This window comes from Mixophyes fleayi, chromosome 9 (assembly GCF_038048845.1).
Source record: "Mixophyes fleayi isolate aMixFle1 chromosome 9, aMixFle1.hap1, whole genome shotgun sequence".
Lineage (NCBI taxonomy): Eukaryota > Metazoa > Chordata > Amphibia > Anura > Limnodynastidae > Mixophyes > Mixophyes fleayi.
The window spans coordinates 125,620,016-125,637,640 of record NC_134410.1 but is presented as its reverse complement, the minus strand read 5'-3'; the positions used below and the strand labels follow the sequence as shown (position 1 = coordinate 125,637,640).

General features: G+C 43.6%; 1 protein-coding gene across 1 annotated transcript; it reads right to left on the bottom strand.

Moving 5' to 3' along the window:
- Positions 1-2,755: 2,755 nt before the first annotated feature.
- LOC142101265 (LHFPL tetraspan subfamily member 3 protein-like) lies at positions 2,756-10,817 on the bottom strand. Its single transcript, XM_075185609.1, has 4 exons — positions 10,618-10,817; positions 6,462-6,849; positions 3,694-3,930; positions 2,756-2,893 (listed from the first exon to the last, which is right to left on the bottom strand). The coding sequence occupies exons 1-4, from the start codon at positions 10,651-10,653 to the stop codon at positions 2,871-2,873; spliced, it is 684 nt and encodes a 227-aa protein (XP_075041710.1). The 5' UTR covers positions 10,654-10,817; the 3' UTR covers positions 2,756-2,870.
- Between the last annotated feature and the right edge of the window lie 6,808 nt (positions 10,818-17,625).

Here is a 17,625-nt window from a genome sequence, read left to right as displayed (position 1 = left end):
GCCGCTTTAAGTTTAAGCGCTGAAGTCGCTGAACTCGCCGGAGTTGAAGAATTCGGAGGTTCATACATTTACCCCACGGGGTCTGATTCATAAAGGAACGTAAAACTAGCATGTTGTGCATTTTTTTAAATACTCGCCTATATTGGGCATATGCACATCCGTATTCAATACATTTATTAGGATGTTAGTAACGCCTACGCTACATAAAATGCATTTTTACAGTTGCTCCTGATTACAAACACATGTTCTAGCTGCACACACAGCCGTCATCACTAGCAAATGTTACGACTGAAAAACACGTACCTGAGAGACGTCCAAAGCTTGAATTGGACACTGCTGCGTGCGCTCCAGCTTGGCACGCCCTTACTGTACATTGGCTACGGGCATACGCCCAGTCCCCTCCCCGTTTCACCCCCTAAAATCATAGGCTGTAGTAAGGGTATTTTGTGCTCACAGATGAATTGGATGTTGCTGTGACCTTTGCCGTATGGTCCGGTTCCAACCTTGCGCAGAGTGATTTTACGTAAACTCCAGCACCTATCGGCATTAACGTTCCTTAATGATTCAGGCCCACGGTATTTATAATGCTGGACAGACCATGCCGTTGTTTTTCTCTATATTCACAGAACTAGACTGTACAAAACAATAACCTGCACCTACACCCTTGACATTACAATGTACACAATTTCCCAAACCACAGGGTTGTCAATTCCCTACACAGGGGTAATATGTACTACAGGAACCAGCATAACCTGCACCCAAAATGTGCACAGGCTTCACAAACAAACGCACCGCTCCCAGTACCGAGAGACTCGGTGTAGAACATACTGATTACACGTCGTGCTTTATTCAGACTCGCACTGCTCTGTGATCCTGTTCGTTTCCTAAGTGTTTTATTTTTCTATCTTCGCTTCTCGCCTCAATGCGCACTCTGAACTGCAAACGAATATCATTTATTGTGTATTGTTCTGCAAACCAATGTATAAAACTTGTGCATCAACCTGCTCTTCACACAAACTCGTGTGCGATTGTATAGTTGTGTCTGTATATGAGGGTCAGTGAAGGGGTCGACTTCATCACAGTATAAGTATGTGCTGAGCAGACAATAAATGTCGTGTACGAAGCTGCGAACAATGCAGAACCGCAGAGCTAATGATGTTGTGTGATGTCATTTGTGTATTTTCTGCGCCAGTGCGCTCGTTTACCAGGAAGTGCGTTGATACGTCCATCAAGATGGCGGCATCTGGGGAGGGTGCATTCTAGAGAATGATAGCTAGACTCTGATTGGTTGCTACGGGCAACATCTCCACTTGTCTCTGCGCAAAAATACTTCAATTATTCCCATCTCTTTCATAAATTATTTCAAGAGACTTTAACATTAATTGTCTTTGTTTAATTGTTGCTAGCACAGTGAACTCTATTTTCTAGACCAGTGTTGGCTAACCTGTGACACTCCAGGTGTGGTGAAACTACAAGTCCCAGCATACCCTTCCAGCAATAAGCGGTTATTTATTGGCAAAGCATGCTGGGACTTGTAGTTTCACAACACCTGGAGTGTCACAGGTTAGCCAACACTGTACTAGACAGAGCTTTATGTAGTCCTTCAGTGTCAGCTATGAGCTCTCCATTTATATTTCCCGATTATATCATACCTCGCCCCAGTGATGTCACACGTATCGCCTGACACCAATCCCCACCCTCAGTATATTGCATTGTGAGAGGATTATCGCACCTCAATACAGCAAAACTCTAGCAGAAGACAAAGGGATGATGGTGAAGAGAAGACACTCAATGGCACCTCTCCTGAACGGTGAGCTCCGCAAGCAGACTGACTAATACCAAACATAGAAACCATCTAGATTTATGAGGACCTTCTACAAAGGAAACGTTAAGGAGTGGCCCATAGCAACCAATCAGATTCTAGCTGTCATTGATCCAGGACAGTCTAGAATATGAAAGCTGCAATCTGATTGGTTGCTATGGGCAACACCTCCACTATTCCTTTTTATAAGGTTTGATAAATCTCCTCGGTTGCACGAGATCTGCTTCTTCAGAGGGCGATTGGCCGGTAGCAAAATTGTTTCAACGAAATAAAAGACTGATAGTGGTTCTACTGTGAATAAGGACGGCCGGGGAAAGCATAGACTCCCGTTGGGTATAAATAATTACTTAAATTCATCAAATTACCTCACATAAGTGCTTAAGTGTTTTTTATTAAATTAATTTTATGGTTGCAGATGGTAAATTTAACATTTTATTCTTATCTTTATTGCACAGCTGCTAAAATTACCATTTTGGTGCATTTTCAGCTACCCAATCATCAACGCCATCGTAGTAACATCGTAACTGATGCATATTTATAACTTTCTCAGTATTAAGGTTATTTTTTGACTTACATGTAGGTCAGGCTGTTGGTGAGAAAAGCTTTCACAGTTACAGACCTATTGCAAGTCACGTGAATTAAAGGGGAACTCTGCCAGCAAAGGATTTTGTGGTCCAGACAGATTCAATTACTTTCGATAACCTTAGATCAGCAAGAGATGTGCTCTGTAGATAGAATGGTATTCAATGCACAGATCTGTTGTCATATGAAAGGGTGACGGAAATATTTAAATGTGCCTGGACAAGAGAGTCCTCTGGAGGCGGGATCCCCCTTTAAACGTAATGTGAAAAGAAAAATCCTCCCAACACCCTAGAATTTGTTTATAAATATTTTTTGGCCATATATCCACAACTATTCACACCAATCATATACCAAGGTTCAATTTTTTATTACTGTAAAGTAAAAATGTTGCATTACAATGTCATAATAACACAGACACAAAAACTCCGGGGAGAGGAGGAGGCCGTTCAGAAGACACGACTTGTTGTCATGGGACGACCGAAGAGAAACCTGCAAAACATTAACACAGAAATAACAACAAGCTCGGAAAAAAGCAAAAAGTCCAACCAAACAAGTACATTGCTAAATTAACAGTGGCCTTCGCTCCTTCGTAGTCAACACCACGGACCCTCCTAATGTGCTCACTGGACAATAACTGAGGACTGTTGTGTACAGATCTTGACTGAAGCCTTGAGATGTGCAAGGACAACAAGCAGAGATTCATGGTCTCAGCTGGGCTGAGATAGATAACAAGGACACTTAGATGACTCACTCGGACAGGCTCTGTTACCTGCTGAGCAACCATCGGCTCTAAATCTGCTTTACAGAACATGCTGAGATCTGTAGTGCACCAACGACTGCCGACGTTCTCACTTAGAGTGAGCCTGTGCACTGCCAAATTTTTATCAGATAGCGCACACTAATTAGGGCCTGAGTCATTAAGGAAAGTAAGGCAAAATAAAGGAGTAACTTTGCTCCTGGACAAACCATGTTACAATACAAGGCGTGCAAATTAGTTTATTATTTTGCACATAAGTTAAATACCGGCTGTTTATTCATCTAGCACACAAATACTTGATAGCTTTACTTTTACACTGAAATTTAAAGTTGATCTAGGACACGCCCTACCCCAACTATAATCTGTCCTCACATCTTAAATCTACCCCTCTTCAATGCAACTTTGTTTTGCTACGGTGCAAAGTTACTCCGTTTGTTTGCTTTACTTTGCTTAATGACTCAGGACCTAAAACTTCTCGATAGGTCTAAACAGCGTTCTAGGAGGTGCAAAACACAAAGACGAGTCAGTTTACCTTTTTTGACTTTTTTAACGTCACTGGGGTTCAAAGTATCTTCACGTTTCCCGAGGGTGAAGCCCAAGATGGACAGAACTAGACAGTCGGCAGTTCCCAGTATGGCCAATATAAAGCCCCAGTACACAGAGCAAGTTCCCAGCTGGTATCTATCGGAGCGCTGGCTGCACATGTGCCTCACGGTCGGAGAGTCCCAGCCATCGGGGAAGAGAAGGCAAGCAAGGGCCTGGCAAGAAGCTGATAATAGAAAATGAATTTAGTGGCAAATTCAATAATTTTTTTCCCAGTTGGGCTCATTTACGAACTGCAAAATAGTCGGATATAAACGGCGTCTTTATATGTGCAAGTGCGCCGTTTTGTCTGCCAAGCGCGTTCCAAAGTGAGCACACAAAATCTGTCCCCACAAAATCTGCAACTACCAACGGAGGTTAGTGGGTTAGAACACACCTGCTGGAAGCTAGAAAACAAAGTCCAACTATCACAGTCTTCATTCATTTCAACCTGTGTCATACATAGTAACATAGTAACATAGTTGATGAGGTTGAAAAAAGACACCAGTCCATCAAGTTCAACCTATTTTGGATCTCCTGCGATCCTGCACTAATATTTGAAATTGATCCAGAGTAAGCAACCGCCAATCTGTTTCAATTGTGAAAATCCCCCCAGATCCAATATTTCAGTCCTATTTTTACCCTATATCCACTACTATCCTTCATTTTAATTAACGGTCGTATCCCTGGATACACCTTTCTGCTAAAAATTTGTCTAACCCTTTCTTAAACATATCTATTGAATCTGCCATCACAACCTTCCCTGGCAATGAATTCCATATCTTGACTGCCCTTACTGTAAAGAACCCCTTCCTTTGCTGGTTGTGAAATTTCCTCTCCTCTAACCTTAGGGGGTGACCGTGTGTCCTGTGTATGGTCCTTGGGGTAAAAAGTTCCCATGAAAGCTCTCTGTATTGACCCCTTATGTATTTGTACATAGTAATCATATCTCCCCTTAGACGCCTCTTTTGTAAAGTAAACATGCCTAAACTGGCTAACCTTTCCTCATAACTTAATGACTCCATACCCTTTATCAATTTTGTCGCCCTTCTCTGAACCCTTTCTAGTTCCAAATTATCTTTTTTATAGAGTGGTGCCCAGAACTGTACTCCATATTCAAGATGAGGTCTTACCAACAATTTATACAGTGCCAAAATTACACTGTCTTCCCTTGCATCTATGCCCCTTTTTATGCATGCCAATACTTTATTGGCCCTTGCAGCTGCTGCTTGACATTGAGCACTATTGCTTAGTCTACTGTCTACGAGCACTCCCAAATCCTTTTCCATTATAGATTCTCCTAAATTAATTCCATTTAATTTATAGATTGCGTTCTTGTTTTTGATCCCTGAATGCATAACCTTACATTTATCTGTGTTAAACCTCATATTGCATTTGGCCGCCCAATCCTCCAGTTTATTTAAGTCCCTCTGTCTGTGTCCTAAAACACTGACTTAATTATATGTCTTAAATTAATTATGAAAAGTGAGGGAACAATCAGCACGATGTTCAGTACTTGTGGGTTAGGACATTTTTATTTAATTGTTGGTACGGCCCCCGGAACCTCAGGTTTGGTGGAAGAATTAAGGCAAACACTTACGAAATAGAGAGACGTTGTTAATAGGGCTTCCTCCTAATTACTAAAGGGTGACTTCTGCGCAAGCTATCGCCGGGTAACGCGGGAGGCAGCTAACACCGGGAGACTAGAGAGAAGATTCCCTATGCCAAGCAGAATGGCATTAGCCAGTGAACAATAAAAATGTCTTGTTAGTTAAATAAAGCATTATTATTTTTTTTGTGTATGTTAAAATATTTTTTTCTGTCTATTTTTGCTAATTTTATTAATTTTATCAATATTATTATTGTGCTTCCCATACACTGCATGCATAGAGGTTCCCTGTACTGTCAGCCAGCCAGGATTTCGTTCATAATTCGGGGTGAAAACAGAAAATCTGGGGTATCACCCTCCTTTTAATAGGTCCCAGGATAATAAAAAAAGCCCTTTTGCTGGGAGAAAGAGAGTGTACAACCTCCTGCAAAGCTGGGAAGATCATCTAGATAAGGCCTGGCCAACCTGTGGCTCTCCAGGTGTTGTGGAACTACAAGCCCCAGCATGCTTTGTAGGTAGAAAGCCAACCAATAGCTGGCAGGGCATGCTGGGGCTTGTAATTTCACAACACACAGAGAGCCGCAGGTTGGCCAGGCCTGATCTAGATGCACTTTTTACCCCCCTTATCTCATTTAAATAATTTGTTCCCAAGAAACATAAATCTCCTTAATGCATGTGGGAAGCAGGTGAACTCCTAATTCACACCCAGCAAGGAACAAGCCTGAACTGTGTAAAGTTTGTGGAGGGTTTCTTGGCCTGTAGTAGGTGCATGATGCCATAAAACAGCATTTGTGCTGCACATTTCTAAATAAATGTGTATTAGTGACAGCTCTATGTACTGTTAGTAGAATGTAAGCCTGTAGGCAGGGCCGTAACTAGGGCTGTGTGATAGGGGCGACCGCCCAGGGCGCAACTCTGAAGGGGGGCGCAATTTAGGAATGTTTTAGGTTCATTTGGTTAAAATTGAGGGCTAGGGGGACGGCATTTGTCTTTCTCGCCCCGGGCGCTAGAATTCTAAGTTACGGCTCTGCCTGTAGGGTTACTGGGGATGGATACTGTGTGTTCTCTTCTAATGCCTCCCCCTCCCTCCCGCTGCCTCCATCCATTACCGGCAGTGAGCTGCAGCCAGGCGCACAGTTTGCAGACCATCCCGGAGTGATAGAACCACAACAGTCCAAGGCAGGCCAGGCTGAGCAGGACCAGCAGCAGGGCCACCAACATGAACCCGGCCGCTGTCTGGAAAGGGGGGAGAGCCTCCAGGGTCCCTGGGGGCCCCCGGCATTCCGTGCCCCAGTCCGATTCCTCGCACACCTGGTACAGTCCGAACTGCCCGCTGCCCTCACCACCCAAAACCCACGCCGGCTGCAGCAGCACAACGATGTCCAAGATCCCCAGGAACATGGTGCAGGAAGCCCACAGAACGGCCACAGCCCGGACGTTCTGGACAAAGTCTGTTTCGTACAGTCGGAAATGTTCAGGAGGATCCATGAGGGTGACCTGGAAGGACAGAAAGCATCACAAAATTATATATGTTTCCACAAATCACTGTCCCTTCTGCTTACCACACACAGCCTGTCTCCTCCAACCACCACACACACTGTGACTATCACCACACACAGCCTGTCTCCTCCAACCACTACACACACTGTGACTGTCACTACACACACAGCCTGTCTCCTCCAACCACTACACACACTGTGACTGTCACTGCACACACAGCCTGTCTCCTCCAACCACTACACACACTGTGACTGTCACTACACACACAGCCTGTCTCCTCCAACCACTATACACACTGTGACTGTCACTACACACACAGCCTGTCTCCTCCAACCACTATACACACTGTGACTGTCACTACACACACAGAGCCTGTCTCCTCCAACCACTACACACACTGTGACTGTCACTACACACACAGCCTGTCTCCTCCAAACACTACACAAACTGTGACTGTCACTACACACACAGCCTGTCTCCTCCAACCACTACACACACTGTGACTGTCACTACACACACAGCCTGTCTCCTCCAACCACTATACACACTGTGACTGTCACTACACACACAGCCTGTCTCCTCCAACCACTATACACACTGTGACTGTCACTACACACACAGCATGTCTCCTCCAACCACTACACACACTGTGACTGTCACTACACACAGCCTGTCTCCTCCATCCACTACACACACTGTGACTGTCACTACACACACAGCCTGTCTCCTCCATCCACTACACACACTGTGACTGTCACTACACACAGCCTGTCTCCTCCATCCACTACACACACTGTGACTGTCACTACACACAGCCTGTCTCCTCCAACTACTACACACACTGTGACTGTCACTACACACACAGCCTGTCTCCTCCAACCACTACACACACTGTGACTGTCACTACAAACACACAGCCTGTCTCCTCCAACCACTACACACACTGTGACTGTCACTACACACACAGCCTGTCTCCTCCAACCACTACACACACTGTGACTGTCACTACAAACACACAGCCTGTCTCCTCCAACCACTACATGCACTGTGACTGTCACTACACACACAGCCTGTCTCTTTCAAATACTACACACACTGTGACTGTCACTGCACACACAGCCTGTCTCCTCCATCCACTACACACACTGTGACTGTCACTACACACAGCCTGTCTCCTCCATCCACTACACACACTGTGACTGTCACTACACACACACAGCATGTCTCCTCCATCCACTACACACACTGTGACTGTCACTACACACACAGCCTGTCTCCTCCAACCACTACACACACTGTGACTGTCACTACACACACAGCCTGTCTCCTACAACCACTACACACACACTGTGACTGTCACTACACACACAGCCTGTCTCCTCCAACCACTATACACAGTGTGACTGTCACTACACACACAGCCTGTCTCCTCCATCCACTACACACACTGTGACTGTCACTACACACAGCCTGTCTCCTCCAACCACTATACACAGTGTGACTGTCACTACACACACAGCCTGTCTCCTCCAACCACTATACACAGTGTGACTGTCACTACACACACAGCCTGTCTCCTCCAACTACTACACACACTGTGACTGTCACTACACACACAGCCTGTCACCTCCAAACACTATACACAGTGTGATTGTCACTACACACACAGCCTGTCTCCTCCAACCACTACACACACTGTGACTGTCACTACACACAGCCTGTCACCTCCAAACACTACACACAATGTGACTGTCACTACACACACAGCCTGTCTCCTCCAACCACTACACACACTGTGACTGTCACTACACACACAGCCTGTCTCCTCCAACCACTACACACACTGTGACTGTCACTACACACAGCCTGTCTCCTCCAACCACTATACACACTGTGACTGTCACTACACACACAGCCTGTCTCCTCCAACCACTACACACACTGTGACTGTCACTACACACACAGCCTGTCTCCTACAACCACTATACACACTGTGACTGTCACTGCACACACAGCCTGTCTCCTCCAACCACTACACACACTGTGACTGTCACTACACACACAGCCTGTCTCCTCCAACCACTATACACACTGTGACTGTCACTACACACACAGCCTGTCTCCTCCAACCACTATACACAGTGTGACTGTCACTACACACACAGCCTGTCCCCTCCAACCACTATACACAGTGTGACTGTCACTACACACACAGCCTGTCTCCTCCAAACACTACACACACTGTGACTGTCACTACACACACAGCCTGTCTCCTCCAACCACTATACACAGTGTGACTGTCACTACACACACAGCCTGTCTCCTCCAACCACTATACACAGTGTGACTGTCACTACACACACAGCCTGTCTCCTCCAACCACTATACACACTGTGACTGTCACTACACACACAGCCTGTCTCCTCCAACCACTACACACACTGTGACTGTCACTGCACACACAGCCTGTCTCCACCATCCACTACACACACTGTGACTGTCACTACACACACAGCCTGTCTCCTCCAACCACTACACACACTGTGACTGTCACTACACACACAGCCTGTCTCCTCCAACCACTATACACACTGTGACTGTCACTACACACACAGCCTGTCTCCTCCAACCACTACACACACTGTGACTGTCACTACACACACAGCCTGTCTCCTCCATCCACTACACACACTGTGACTGTCACTACACACACAGCCTGTCTCCTCCAACCACTACACACACTGTGACTGTCACTGCACACACAGCCTGTCTCTTCCAAACACTACACACACTGTGACTGTCACTACACACAGCCTGTCTCCTCCAACTACTACACACACTGTGACTGACACTACACACACAGCCTGTCTCCTCCATCCACTACACACACTGTGACTGTCATTACACACACAGCCTGTCTCTTCCAAACACTACACACACTGTGACTGTCACTACACACAGCCTGTCTCCTACAACCACTACACACACACTGTGACTGTCACTACACACACAGCCTGTCTCCTCCAACCACTACACACACCGTGACTGTCACTGCACACACAGCCTGTCTCCTCCATCCACTACACACACTGTGACTGTCACTACACACACAGCCTGTCTCCTCCAACCACTACACACACTGTGACTGTCTCTACACACACAGCCTGTCTCCTCCAAACACTACACACACTGTGACTGTCACTACACACACAGCCTGTCTCCTCCAACCACTACACACAGTGTGACTGTCACTACACACACAGCCTGTCTCCTCCAACCACTATACACAGTGTGACTGTCACTGCACACACAGCCTGTCTCCTCCAACCACTATACACACTGTGACTGTCACTACACACACAGCCTGTCTCCTCCAACCACTATACACACTGTGACTGTCACTACACACACAGCCTGTCTCCTCCAACCACTACACACACTGTGACTGTCACTACACACAGCCTGTCTCCTCCAACCACTACACACACTGTGACTGTCTCTACACACACAGCCTGTCTCCTCCAACCACTACACACACTGTGACTGTCACTACACACACAGCCTGTCTCCTCCAACCACTACACACACTGTGACTGTCACTGCACACAGAACCAGTCTCTTATATACAGTTATTTGACCACAGAACATGTCTCCTCCTGACCCTGGGTCCTCCATCCTATACAGATATACAGATACACATTGACATGTCTCTGTGCTGTGTGTATTATATATATATATATATATATATATATATATGTTACTTACTCTGATCGTCCTCCCCGGTATTAGAGCATCAGACATGCAGCATATCCACTGTTGTCAATGGCAGCAGCATCTCTGTGCTGAGTCCTCCCCTTCTCTGCAGCCATAAATCTCCCCCCTGCTGTACGGCCTATAGCTGGAGCTTCCATGTGTCCTGATTCTCTTAGGGCAGTCCCTGTTCCCATTCAAAATGCTTAAGTCAGATTTCCTAGTTTATTATAATGTGTCTGATGCCTCCAAAATAACAGAAGTGAGATTATGTTCTGTATCTGCGTTACCTTATTTCAGCCCTAAAAGGGAGAATAGGAGCATTGTATTGTTCTGTATCTTATATCCTGCCCATCATATAACCCCCCAATATACCCCATATACCCCCTGCATGATATACCCCATATAACTCCTCCTATATATACCACCTTTCTCCTGCCCATCATATAACCCCCCAATATACCCCATATACCCCCTGCATGATATACCCCATATAACTCCTCCTATATATACCACCTTTCTCCTGTACATCATATAGCCCCCCAATATACCCCATATACCCCCTGCACGATATACCCCATATAACTCCTCCTATATATACCACTTCTCTCCTGTACATTATATAACCCCCTAATATACCCCATATACCCCCTCCTTTATATACCACTTCTCTCCTGTACATTATATAACCCCCCAATATACCCCATACACCCCCTGCATGATATGCCCCATATACCTCCTCCTATATATACCACCTCTCTCCTGCACATCATATAATCCCCAAAATACCCCATATACCCCCTCATTTATTCACCTCATATATAATACCTCTGTCCTGCACATGATATATATTCCCTCAATATCAACTCCATACTCATTATATACACAGGGCCAGATTAAGGGACACATTGTCCTGGGTATAGATGTAACATTATAGATGGATTTACCACACAGGAGTTATATGGAACTTACAACTTGGCACCTAAGACTGGAGGAATACATCTGAGGAACATTGTTGATGTGGAACCCACCTACCTACAATAAGGACTTTAGTAGGACTTCCCCCTTAAGGACACATTGGTCTTATTCCTTTATAATAACTCAATGTTTTTAATCCACATTTTATATATGATCTGTTTCAGCTGTTATATAAAGTGATAGATACATTTATTCATACATGTGACTGATATCTTATAGTGGGTATATACCTTGTGCTCTATAGACTGCGTATTATTGGATTGTCTATTGATCCTATTAGCAGCAGAGACACTTACATCTCTCTTATTCTGTGCAGCACAGACCTTCACATGTGTTTATTTTAAAGGAAAATTCTATTTGACTAAATGAACTGAGGTCACACTCACACCTACTCCTAGCCACACTGTGGGTATAATAAGAAGTGAGCACTCACCCTTACATGCCTGTGCGGCATCAGTTATCCTCCACTCACACAATGACATAACCGTAACTCATCAGAGTTATTTATATATGAGGATATGTCCTGCAAATATGTCTTTGACCCGTCCTCATGATCGTATAAGACAGGATCCTTCATGACACATAAGCTACGTCATGTTACTTAGATATTTTACAGATATTTCAGGCCATGTCATTATATACTTAAAATGATTTTTGTTAGAATAGCTTTTGAAATGTTGTCTCACACTGTATCTGAACCCACTCTCCCCAAACCTTCCCCTTCTTCCGTCCTCCAGTTTTAAACAAAAAACAAACAAACAAAGAAGAAACACTATCTAACTTAGTGCTGAAATAGTTAATGCTGACTATGATAGAAAGGTGTCAGAACACACAGAGCATCACAGCTTGCTCCGTATCCGCAGACCCGTCAGAGTGCCCATGCTGACCCCTGTCCACCGCTGAAAGCACCTAGAATGGGCAGCTGAGAACCAGAACTGGACCATGGAGCAATGGAAGAAGGTGGCCTGCTCTGATGAATCACGTTTTCTTTTACATCATGTGGTCGGATTAAACTGTGCCTGAGACAGATATATCTCTGCTGGGGATTAGAGAGCTACTAGCTCAGTAGCAGAAAGGAGTAAGATAACTCTGTCCAGGTTTGAATACACAGGCTGTAGTAGAGGCTCTGGTTTGATTTTGCTGGTAAACTTCCTTTTAGTACCTTATCTTTTGAAACTTGAATTTTACACCTGGCTTGTTGAAGACATTGAGAAAAGTTTAACAAGTTCCTTATATGGTATGTTGGCTCAGATGACTAGTAGCCAGATGCTCTCTTGCCATTAAATGGCTGAGATCCTGGTTCAAATCCCCCTTTGTACATTGGTTGATGCACCTGGCTGGTTCATGACATTGAGATGAGTCTCCCTACTTACCTGAAGGATGATCTGTCTTTACTCACATTGATGGCATAAGTAGTAAAGTACTCAAGTGAGAAAACAGTAATCTAGTGGTGAGGTAAAAGTGTAAGAAAGTATTTTCATACATTCAACTTGCTGTTCTTTTAGACACCACAATAGCCAAGTATATTAAAGAATGCTGGACAATTTAACACATCATCATGGAGAGAACCCAATAACCAACCCCCAGATCAGGCTAATGACTTAGGAAAGACCATCAAGCCTGTCTGGGGAATCAAACCAGGACCTCCTGCATCACAGTCAGCAACCCGGGCCACTAGTCCACTGAGCCAGTACATGATGTCAGCAGCAGTGAGACTTTTATCAATGTCATCAAGGGGCCTGGAGCAAAATCAAAGGGGATGTAAATGTTGTCTGGCTGGGGATTCAAACAAGTGAATCTATATAAACCATAAACAGATCACCTATGTACTAGGCCACCAGGCTAGAACATGTGTGAGAGATATGTAAAGTCTTTTCTCATGGACTTCATCAAGCCTGTTGCAACATGAAATGTGATAAAAGGGAGCCACTCGGAATTCAAAGCAGGCCCTGTACTATGACTGTCCATGGGCACCTCACTACTAGTCAACTGAGCTCACTTATACTGTTCTCAGTGTCTTCAGTCAGCTGCAACATTCAATGTTTGAAAATGAACCCTGACAGGGGATTCAAGCCAGAGGCTCCTCTATCACTGAAAGAAAAGCACCTGGCTACTAGCCTGCTGAGCCAATTCTCCTTTAAGCAAAATTTGTATTAGGAATGGGACATGTTTATGAACTGCAAGTACCAGGAAACTCAATAAACCTCTGTTTGACCATCAGTGGAGAGAGTAACAACTGGAGTCCTCTAGTTTCTCTGACTGCAAAACCCTTTGGCATCTGATTATCTTATATTTCTACATAGGCACCCTTAGAGCTTTGAAACAATGGTGTCAAATCATTCTGCTCTGTGGTGGGGTTTGTACATGTCAAGGACTATAGGAAGGGGAAGGTGACAAGTGATATGTGGAGTGATGATGATGATGATGATAATGGTGTGGTCACCTCTCCAACAGACAAATCACATCTGGGGGCAGTTTGTGGTAGTGATTAAAGAGAGACCTTTGGGGCCTCCTCACACTTGGGGCAGTTAGTGAGAGAGACAAATATTTAATTAGGTACAATGACGTTATAACTAAGTAAGATACAAACCTGAAAATACCTGTGATGAATTTCAGATATTACTCTACGAGACAGACACAAAGGGCCTGATTCATTAAGGAACGTAAATGCCAATACATGTCGTATTTTGTGTAACATGTGATTGTAATCAGGAGCAACTGTAAAAATGTATTTTATGTACAGTAGACATTAATAACATCCTGATAAATGGATTTTATGGAGAATTTTTTTTTTTCTTTTAATGTTTTGTTAATAATAACTATAACAGGTGACATTAATTGAATTTTTTTCTATGTGCGTGACTTTATATTCCACATATGTATTGGATGTATCCTGCAGTGTATTGTTTGTTAGAGCAGAGCGGACATAGACCTGTATTCATCAGCAGAGGCAGGGCCAGATTAAGGGCCACATGGTCCTGGGGCTGAAAATTATAAAGGGTCTATTGTGAGAAGTGCCGTCCCACTGGAGGTGTGGTCAGTGGTGTGTGGGTGTGGTCAGCTGTGTGTGGGTGTGGCCAGCACCATGGGGGGCATAGCTTGCACTTACCTCCCACCACCTACCTCTCCCTCCCATCTTCCCTTATGTAAAGAGTGCACCACTAACTGTATGTAACGTGAAGAGTGGAAATACGCCCCAGCTGTCCCTCATGCCGGGACAAGCTCCTGGCTGGTCAGGATAGTCCCATAAAATCAGGACTATCCTGATGGAATCGGGACAGGTGAGAGGTAAAGGTTTGTTATGTCATTGACCACTGAAGATAAAAATACAAACAATGGTTGATCATCTTTATTTATAAAGTGCTTTAACACAAACATACATGAAAAATGCTAATTTTTAGGTTTTAACATTGAACGAAGAACAGGGTGCTGAAAACTTAAGAAAAAATAAAATAAAACTTGAATCTATGTATATATATATATATATATATAAATTGTCTATTGTATGTATCTATATTGATCCTAATATATAAACATTCACTGTCCAGTTTATTAGGTATATCTGAACACCTGCTAGTTAATGCAAATATCTGATCAGCCAATCATGTGGAAGAAACTCAATACATAAAAGCATGCAGAATCAGGAGGTTTATATGTTCTCCCCGTGTTTGCGTGGGTTTCCTCCGGGTGCTCCGGTTTCCTCCCACACTCCAAAAACATACTGGTGGGTTAATTGGCTTCTATTAAATTGCCCTTAGTCTCTCTCTGTCTGTGTCTGTGTGTTAGGGGGATTTAGACTGTAAGCTCCAATGGGGCAGGGACTAATGTGAGTTCTCTGTACAGTGCTGCGGAATCAGTGGCGCTATATAAATAAATAGATGATGATGATCAGGGTCAGGGAGGCCAGTCCCATAGTGGGCTACCTTGTGCTGGGTCACTGGACCACCTGTATTTTTTCCTTTTAAAATGTCCCTAATAGGCTGCTGAGTCGAGTCCTGTCCCCCGGACTAAAATATGCCAGCCCTCCCCTATCAAACATGGTCAAAAGTTACAATTTTCAATTTTTTATTACCCAGTCAAGAGTTCATATAGCCCTTAAAGGTCGGCTAAACTCCCTAAGAACCGCAAGGGTGGACTCTGAGCTCAGTATTTAATCCTAATAGGAAAATAATCAAACAAATGTTTCCCTAATACGTTTGTGAAGACCTCTGCATGCAATTGTAACCTCTGAAAGTAACAAAACAAACATGTGGTGAAGATATATACCTTTCTCATTAGGAACCTATAGGGTTGATGTAACTCTCCTAGAAATCCATATAATGTAATCATGTTTCATATGTATATGTGCAGAAAAATCATACAATGTATAGTGTATTTAAGCCCATATCTCTGCAATGTTCCAGAAGAGAGTTACGATATAGTTTATGTTCTGTTATAGAATTGTTAGGCAAGAGGGCAACACATCAGCATTCTTCTTTGAGTGAAGTCACAGAGGAGTGGGGTTGGGGGGGAGTTAAACCGTTAAAAGATAGTGAAATGATTTGGGAAATTGTCAGTTTTTGGGGATCAGTCTGCATCTGAGAAATTGTCCAAATCTTCTAGTTCCCCAACGCGGCAGATTATGTGAAAGAGTATGTGAATGTGGTTCTTCCATTTTGTTGTGGTTTTTTTTAGAAATTGTTTTTCATTTATAAATGTTACATATTATCAACATTTTTATTCAATAGAGCTTTCATGGGAACTTTTTACCCCAAGGACCATACACAGGACACGTGGTCATCCCCTAAGGTTAGAGGAGAGGAAATTTCACAACCAGCAAAGGAAGGGGTTCTTTACAGTAAGGGCAGTCAAGATATGGAATTCATTGCCAGGGAAGGTTGTGATGACAGATTCAATAGATATGTTTAAGAAAGGGTTAGACAAATTTTTAGCGGAAAGGTGTATCCAGGGATACGACCGTTAATTTAAAATAAAGGATAGTAGTGGATATAGGGTAAAAATTGGATTGCAATATTGAGTCTGGGGGGATTTTCAAAATTGAAACAGATTGGCGGTTGCTTACTCTGGATCAATTTCAAATATAAGTACAGGATCGCAGGAGATCCAAAATAGGTTGAACTTGATGGACTGGTGTCTTTTTTCAACCTCATCAACTGTTACTATGTTATTGTGTAAGTCTGTCCATACAGGTGCAGTACTGTTCTACCACCAGTGGCCGCCATGGGGATCATGTGAAGCAATTGAGCTGCCTCCCCCAGCTGTAGCTGGTAACCGTAATGACTACCCCTTAAATAGAAGCCTCTTGCAATGAGGCCTGGCTGGATTATTGCAGTTCCTGGTTTCCAGGACCATGTTATTAGTATTAACATTGTTACATCTGACTTTGCTTATCCTGATCATGCTTCTGAATGTCTAGAACCCTGGCCCCTGTAAATGACTTTATTCCTGAACTTCACTGGTTACTTTGCATATTGTGCAATGCTCTGTGAATTCTCTATCCTTGTGTACCTGCATCAGAGGCTGCATACCTGTGTATTGCAGGATCAATATATTCATCATATAGACCTGCTTTTATCGATCTTTGCCTAGCCCTAGCCATTAATAACCTCAGAGTGTGTGTTGTAATCAATAAATATTACCTTATTTCACCTTGATCCCTGTTTCAGTGTGATATTACAACGTGGACACAAGAACCTTTACACATTGTGACTTTTCGCCAAATGAAATCCCATATAATATAAGATTGAACATCAGGACTTGAACATCATATCATCAGTCGATACAAGTATCATTTTTTGTTTCTTATATCTATAAGATTTATTCTATTTGGTTGTGTTTAGGAAACCGTAGCGCAGAAAAGTGATTTTATATTTTTTTCTAACGTTCTATCTTTGTGTTCTTAAATTCACCCATCAGATAGAATTGTTTTTTTATGCAGTCGTTTGATTTACTATAAGAACACTCATTGAATTAGGTTGTGATTACATTTTGCGATAAATCGGGAAGTAACTGATGACTTCCTCAGAGTGTCAGCTCTTGAACAAA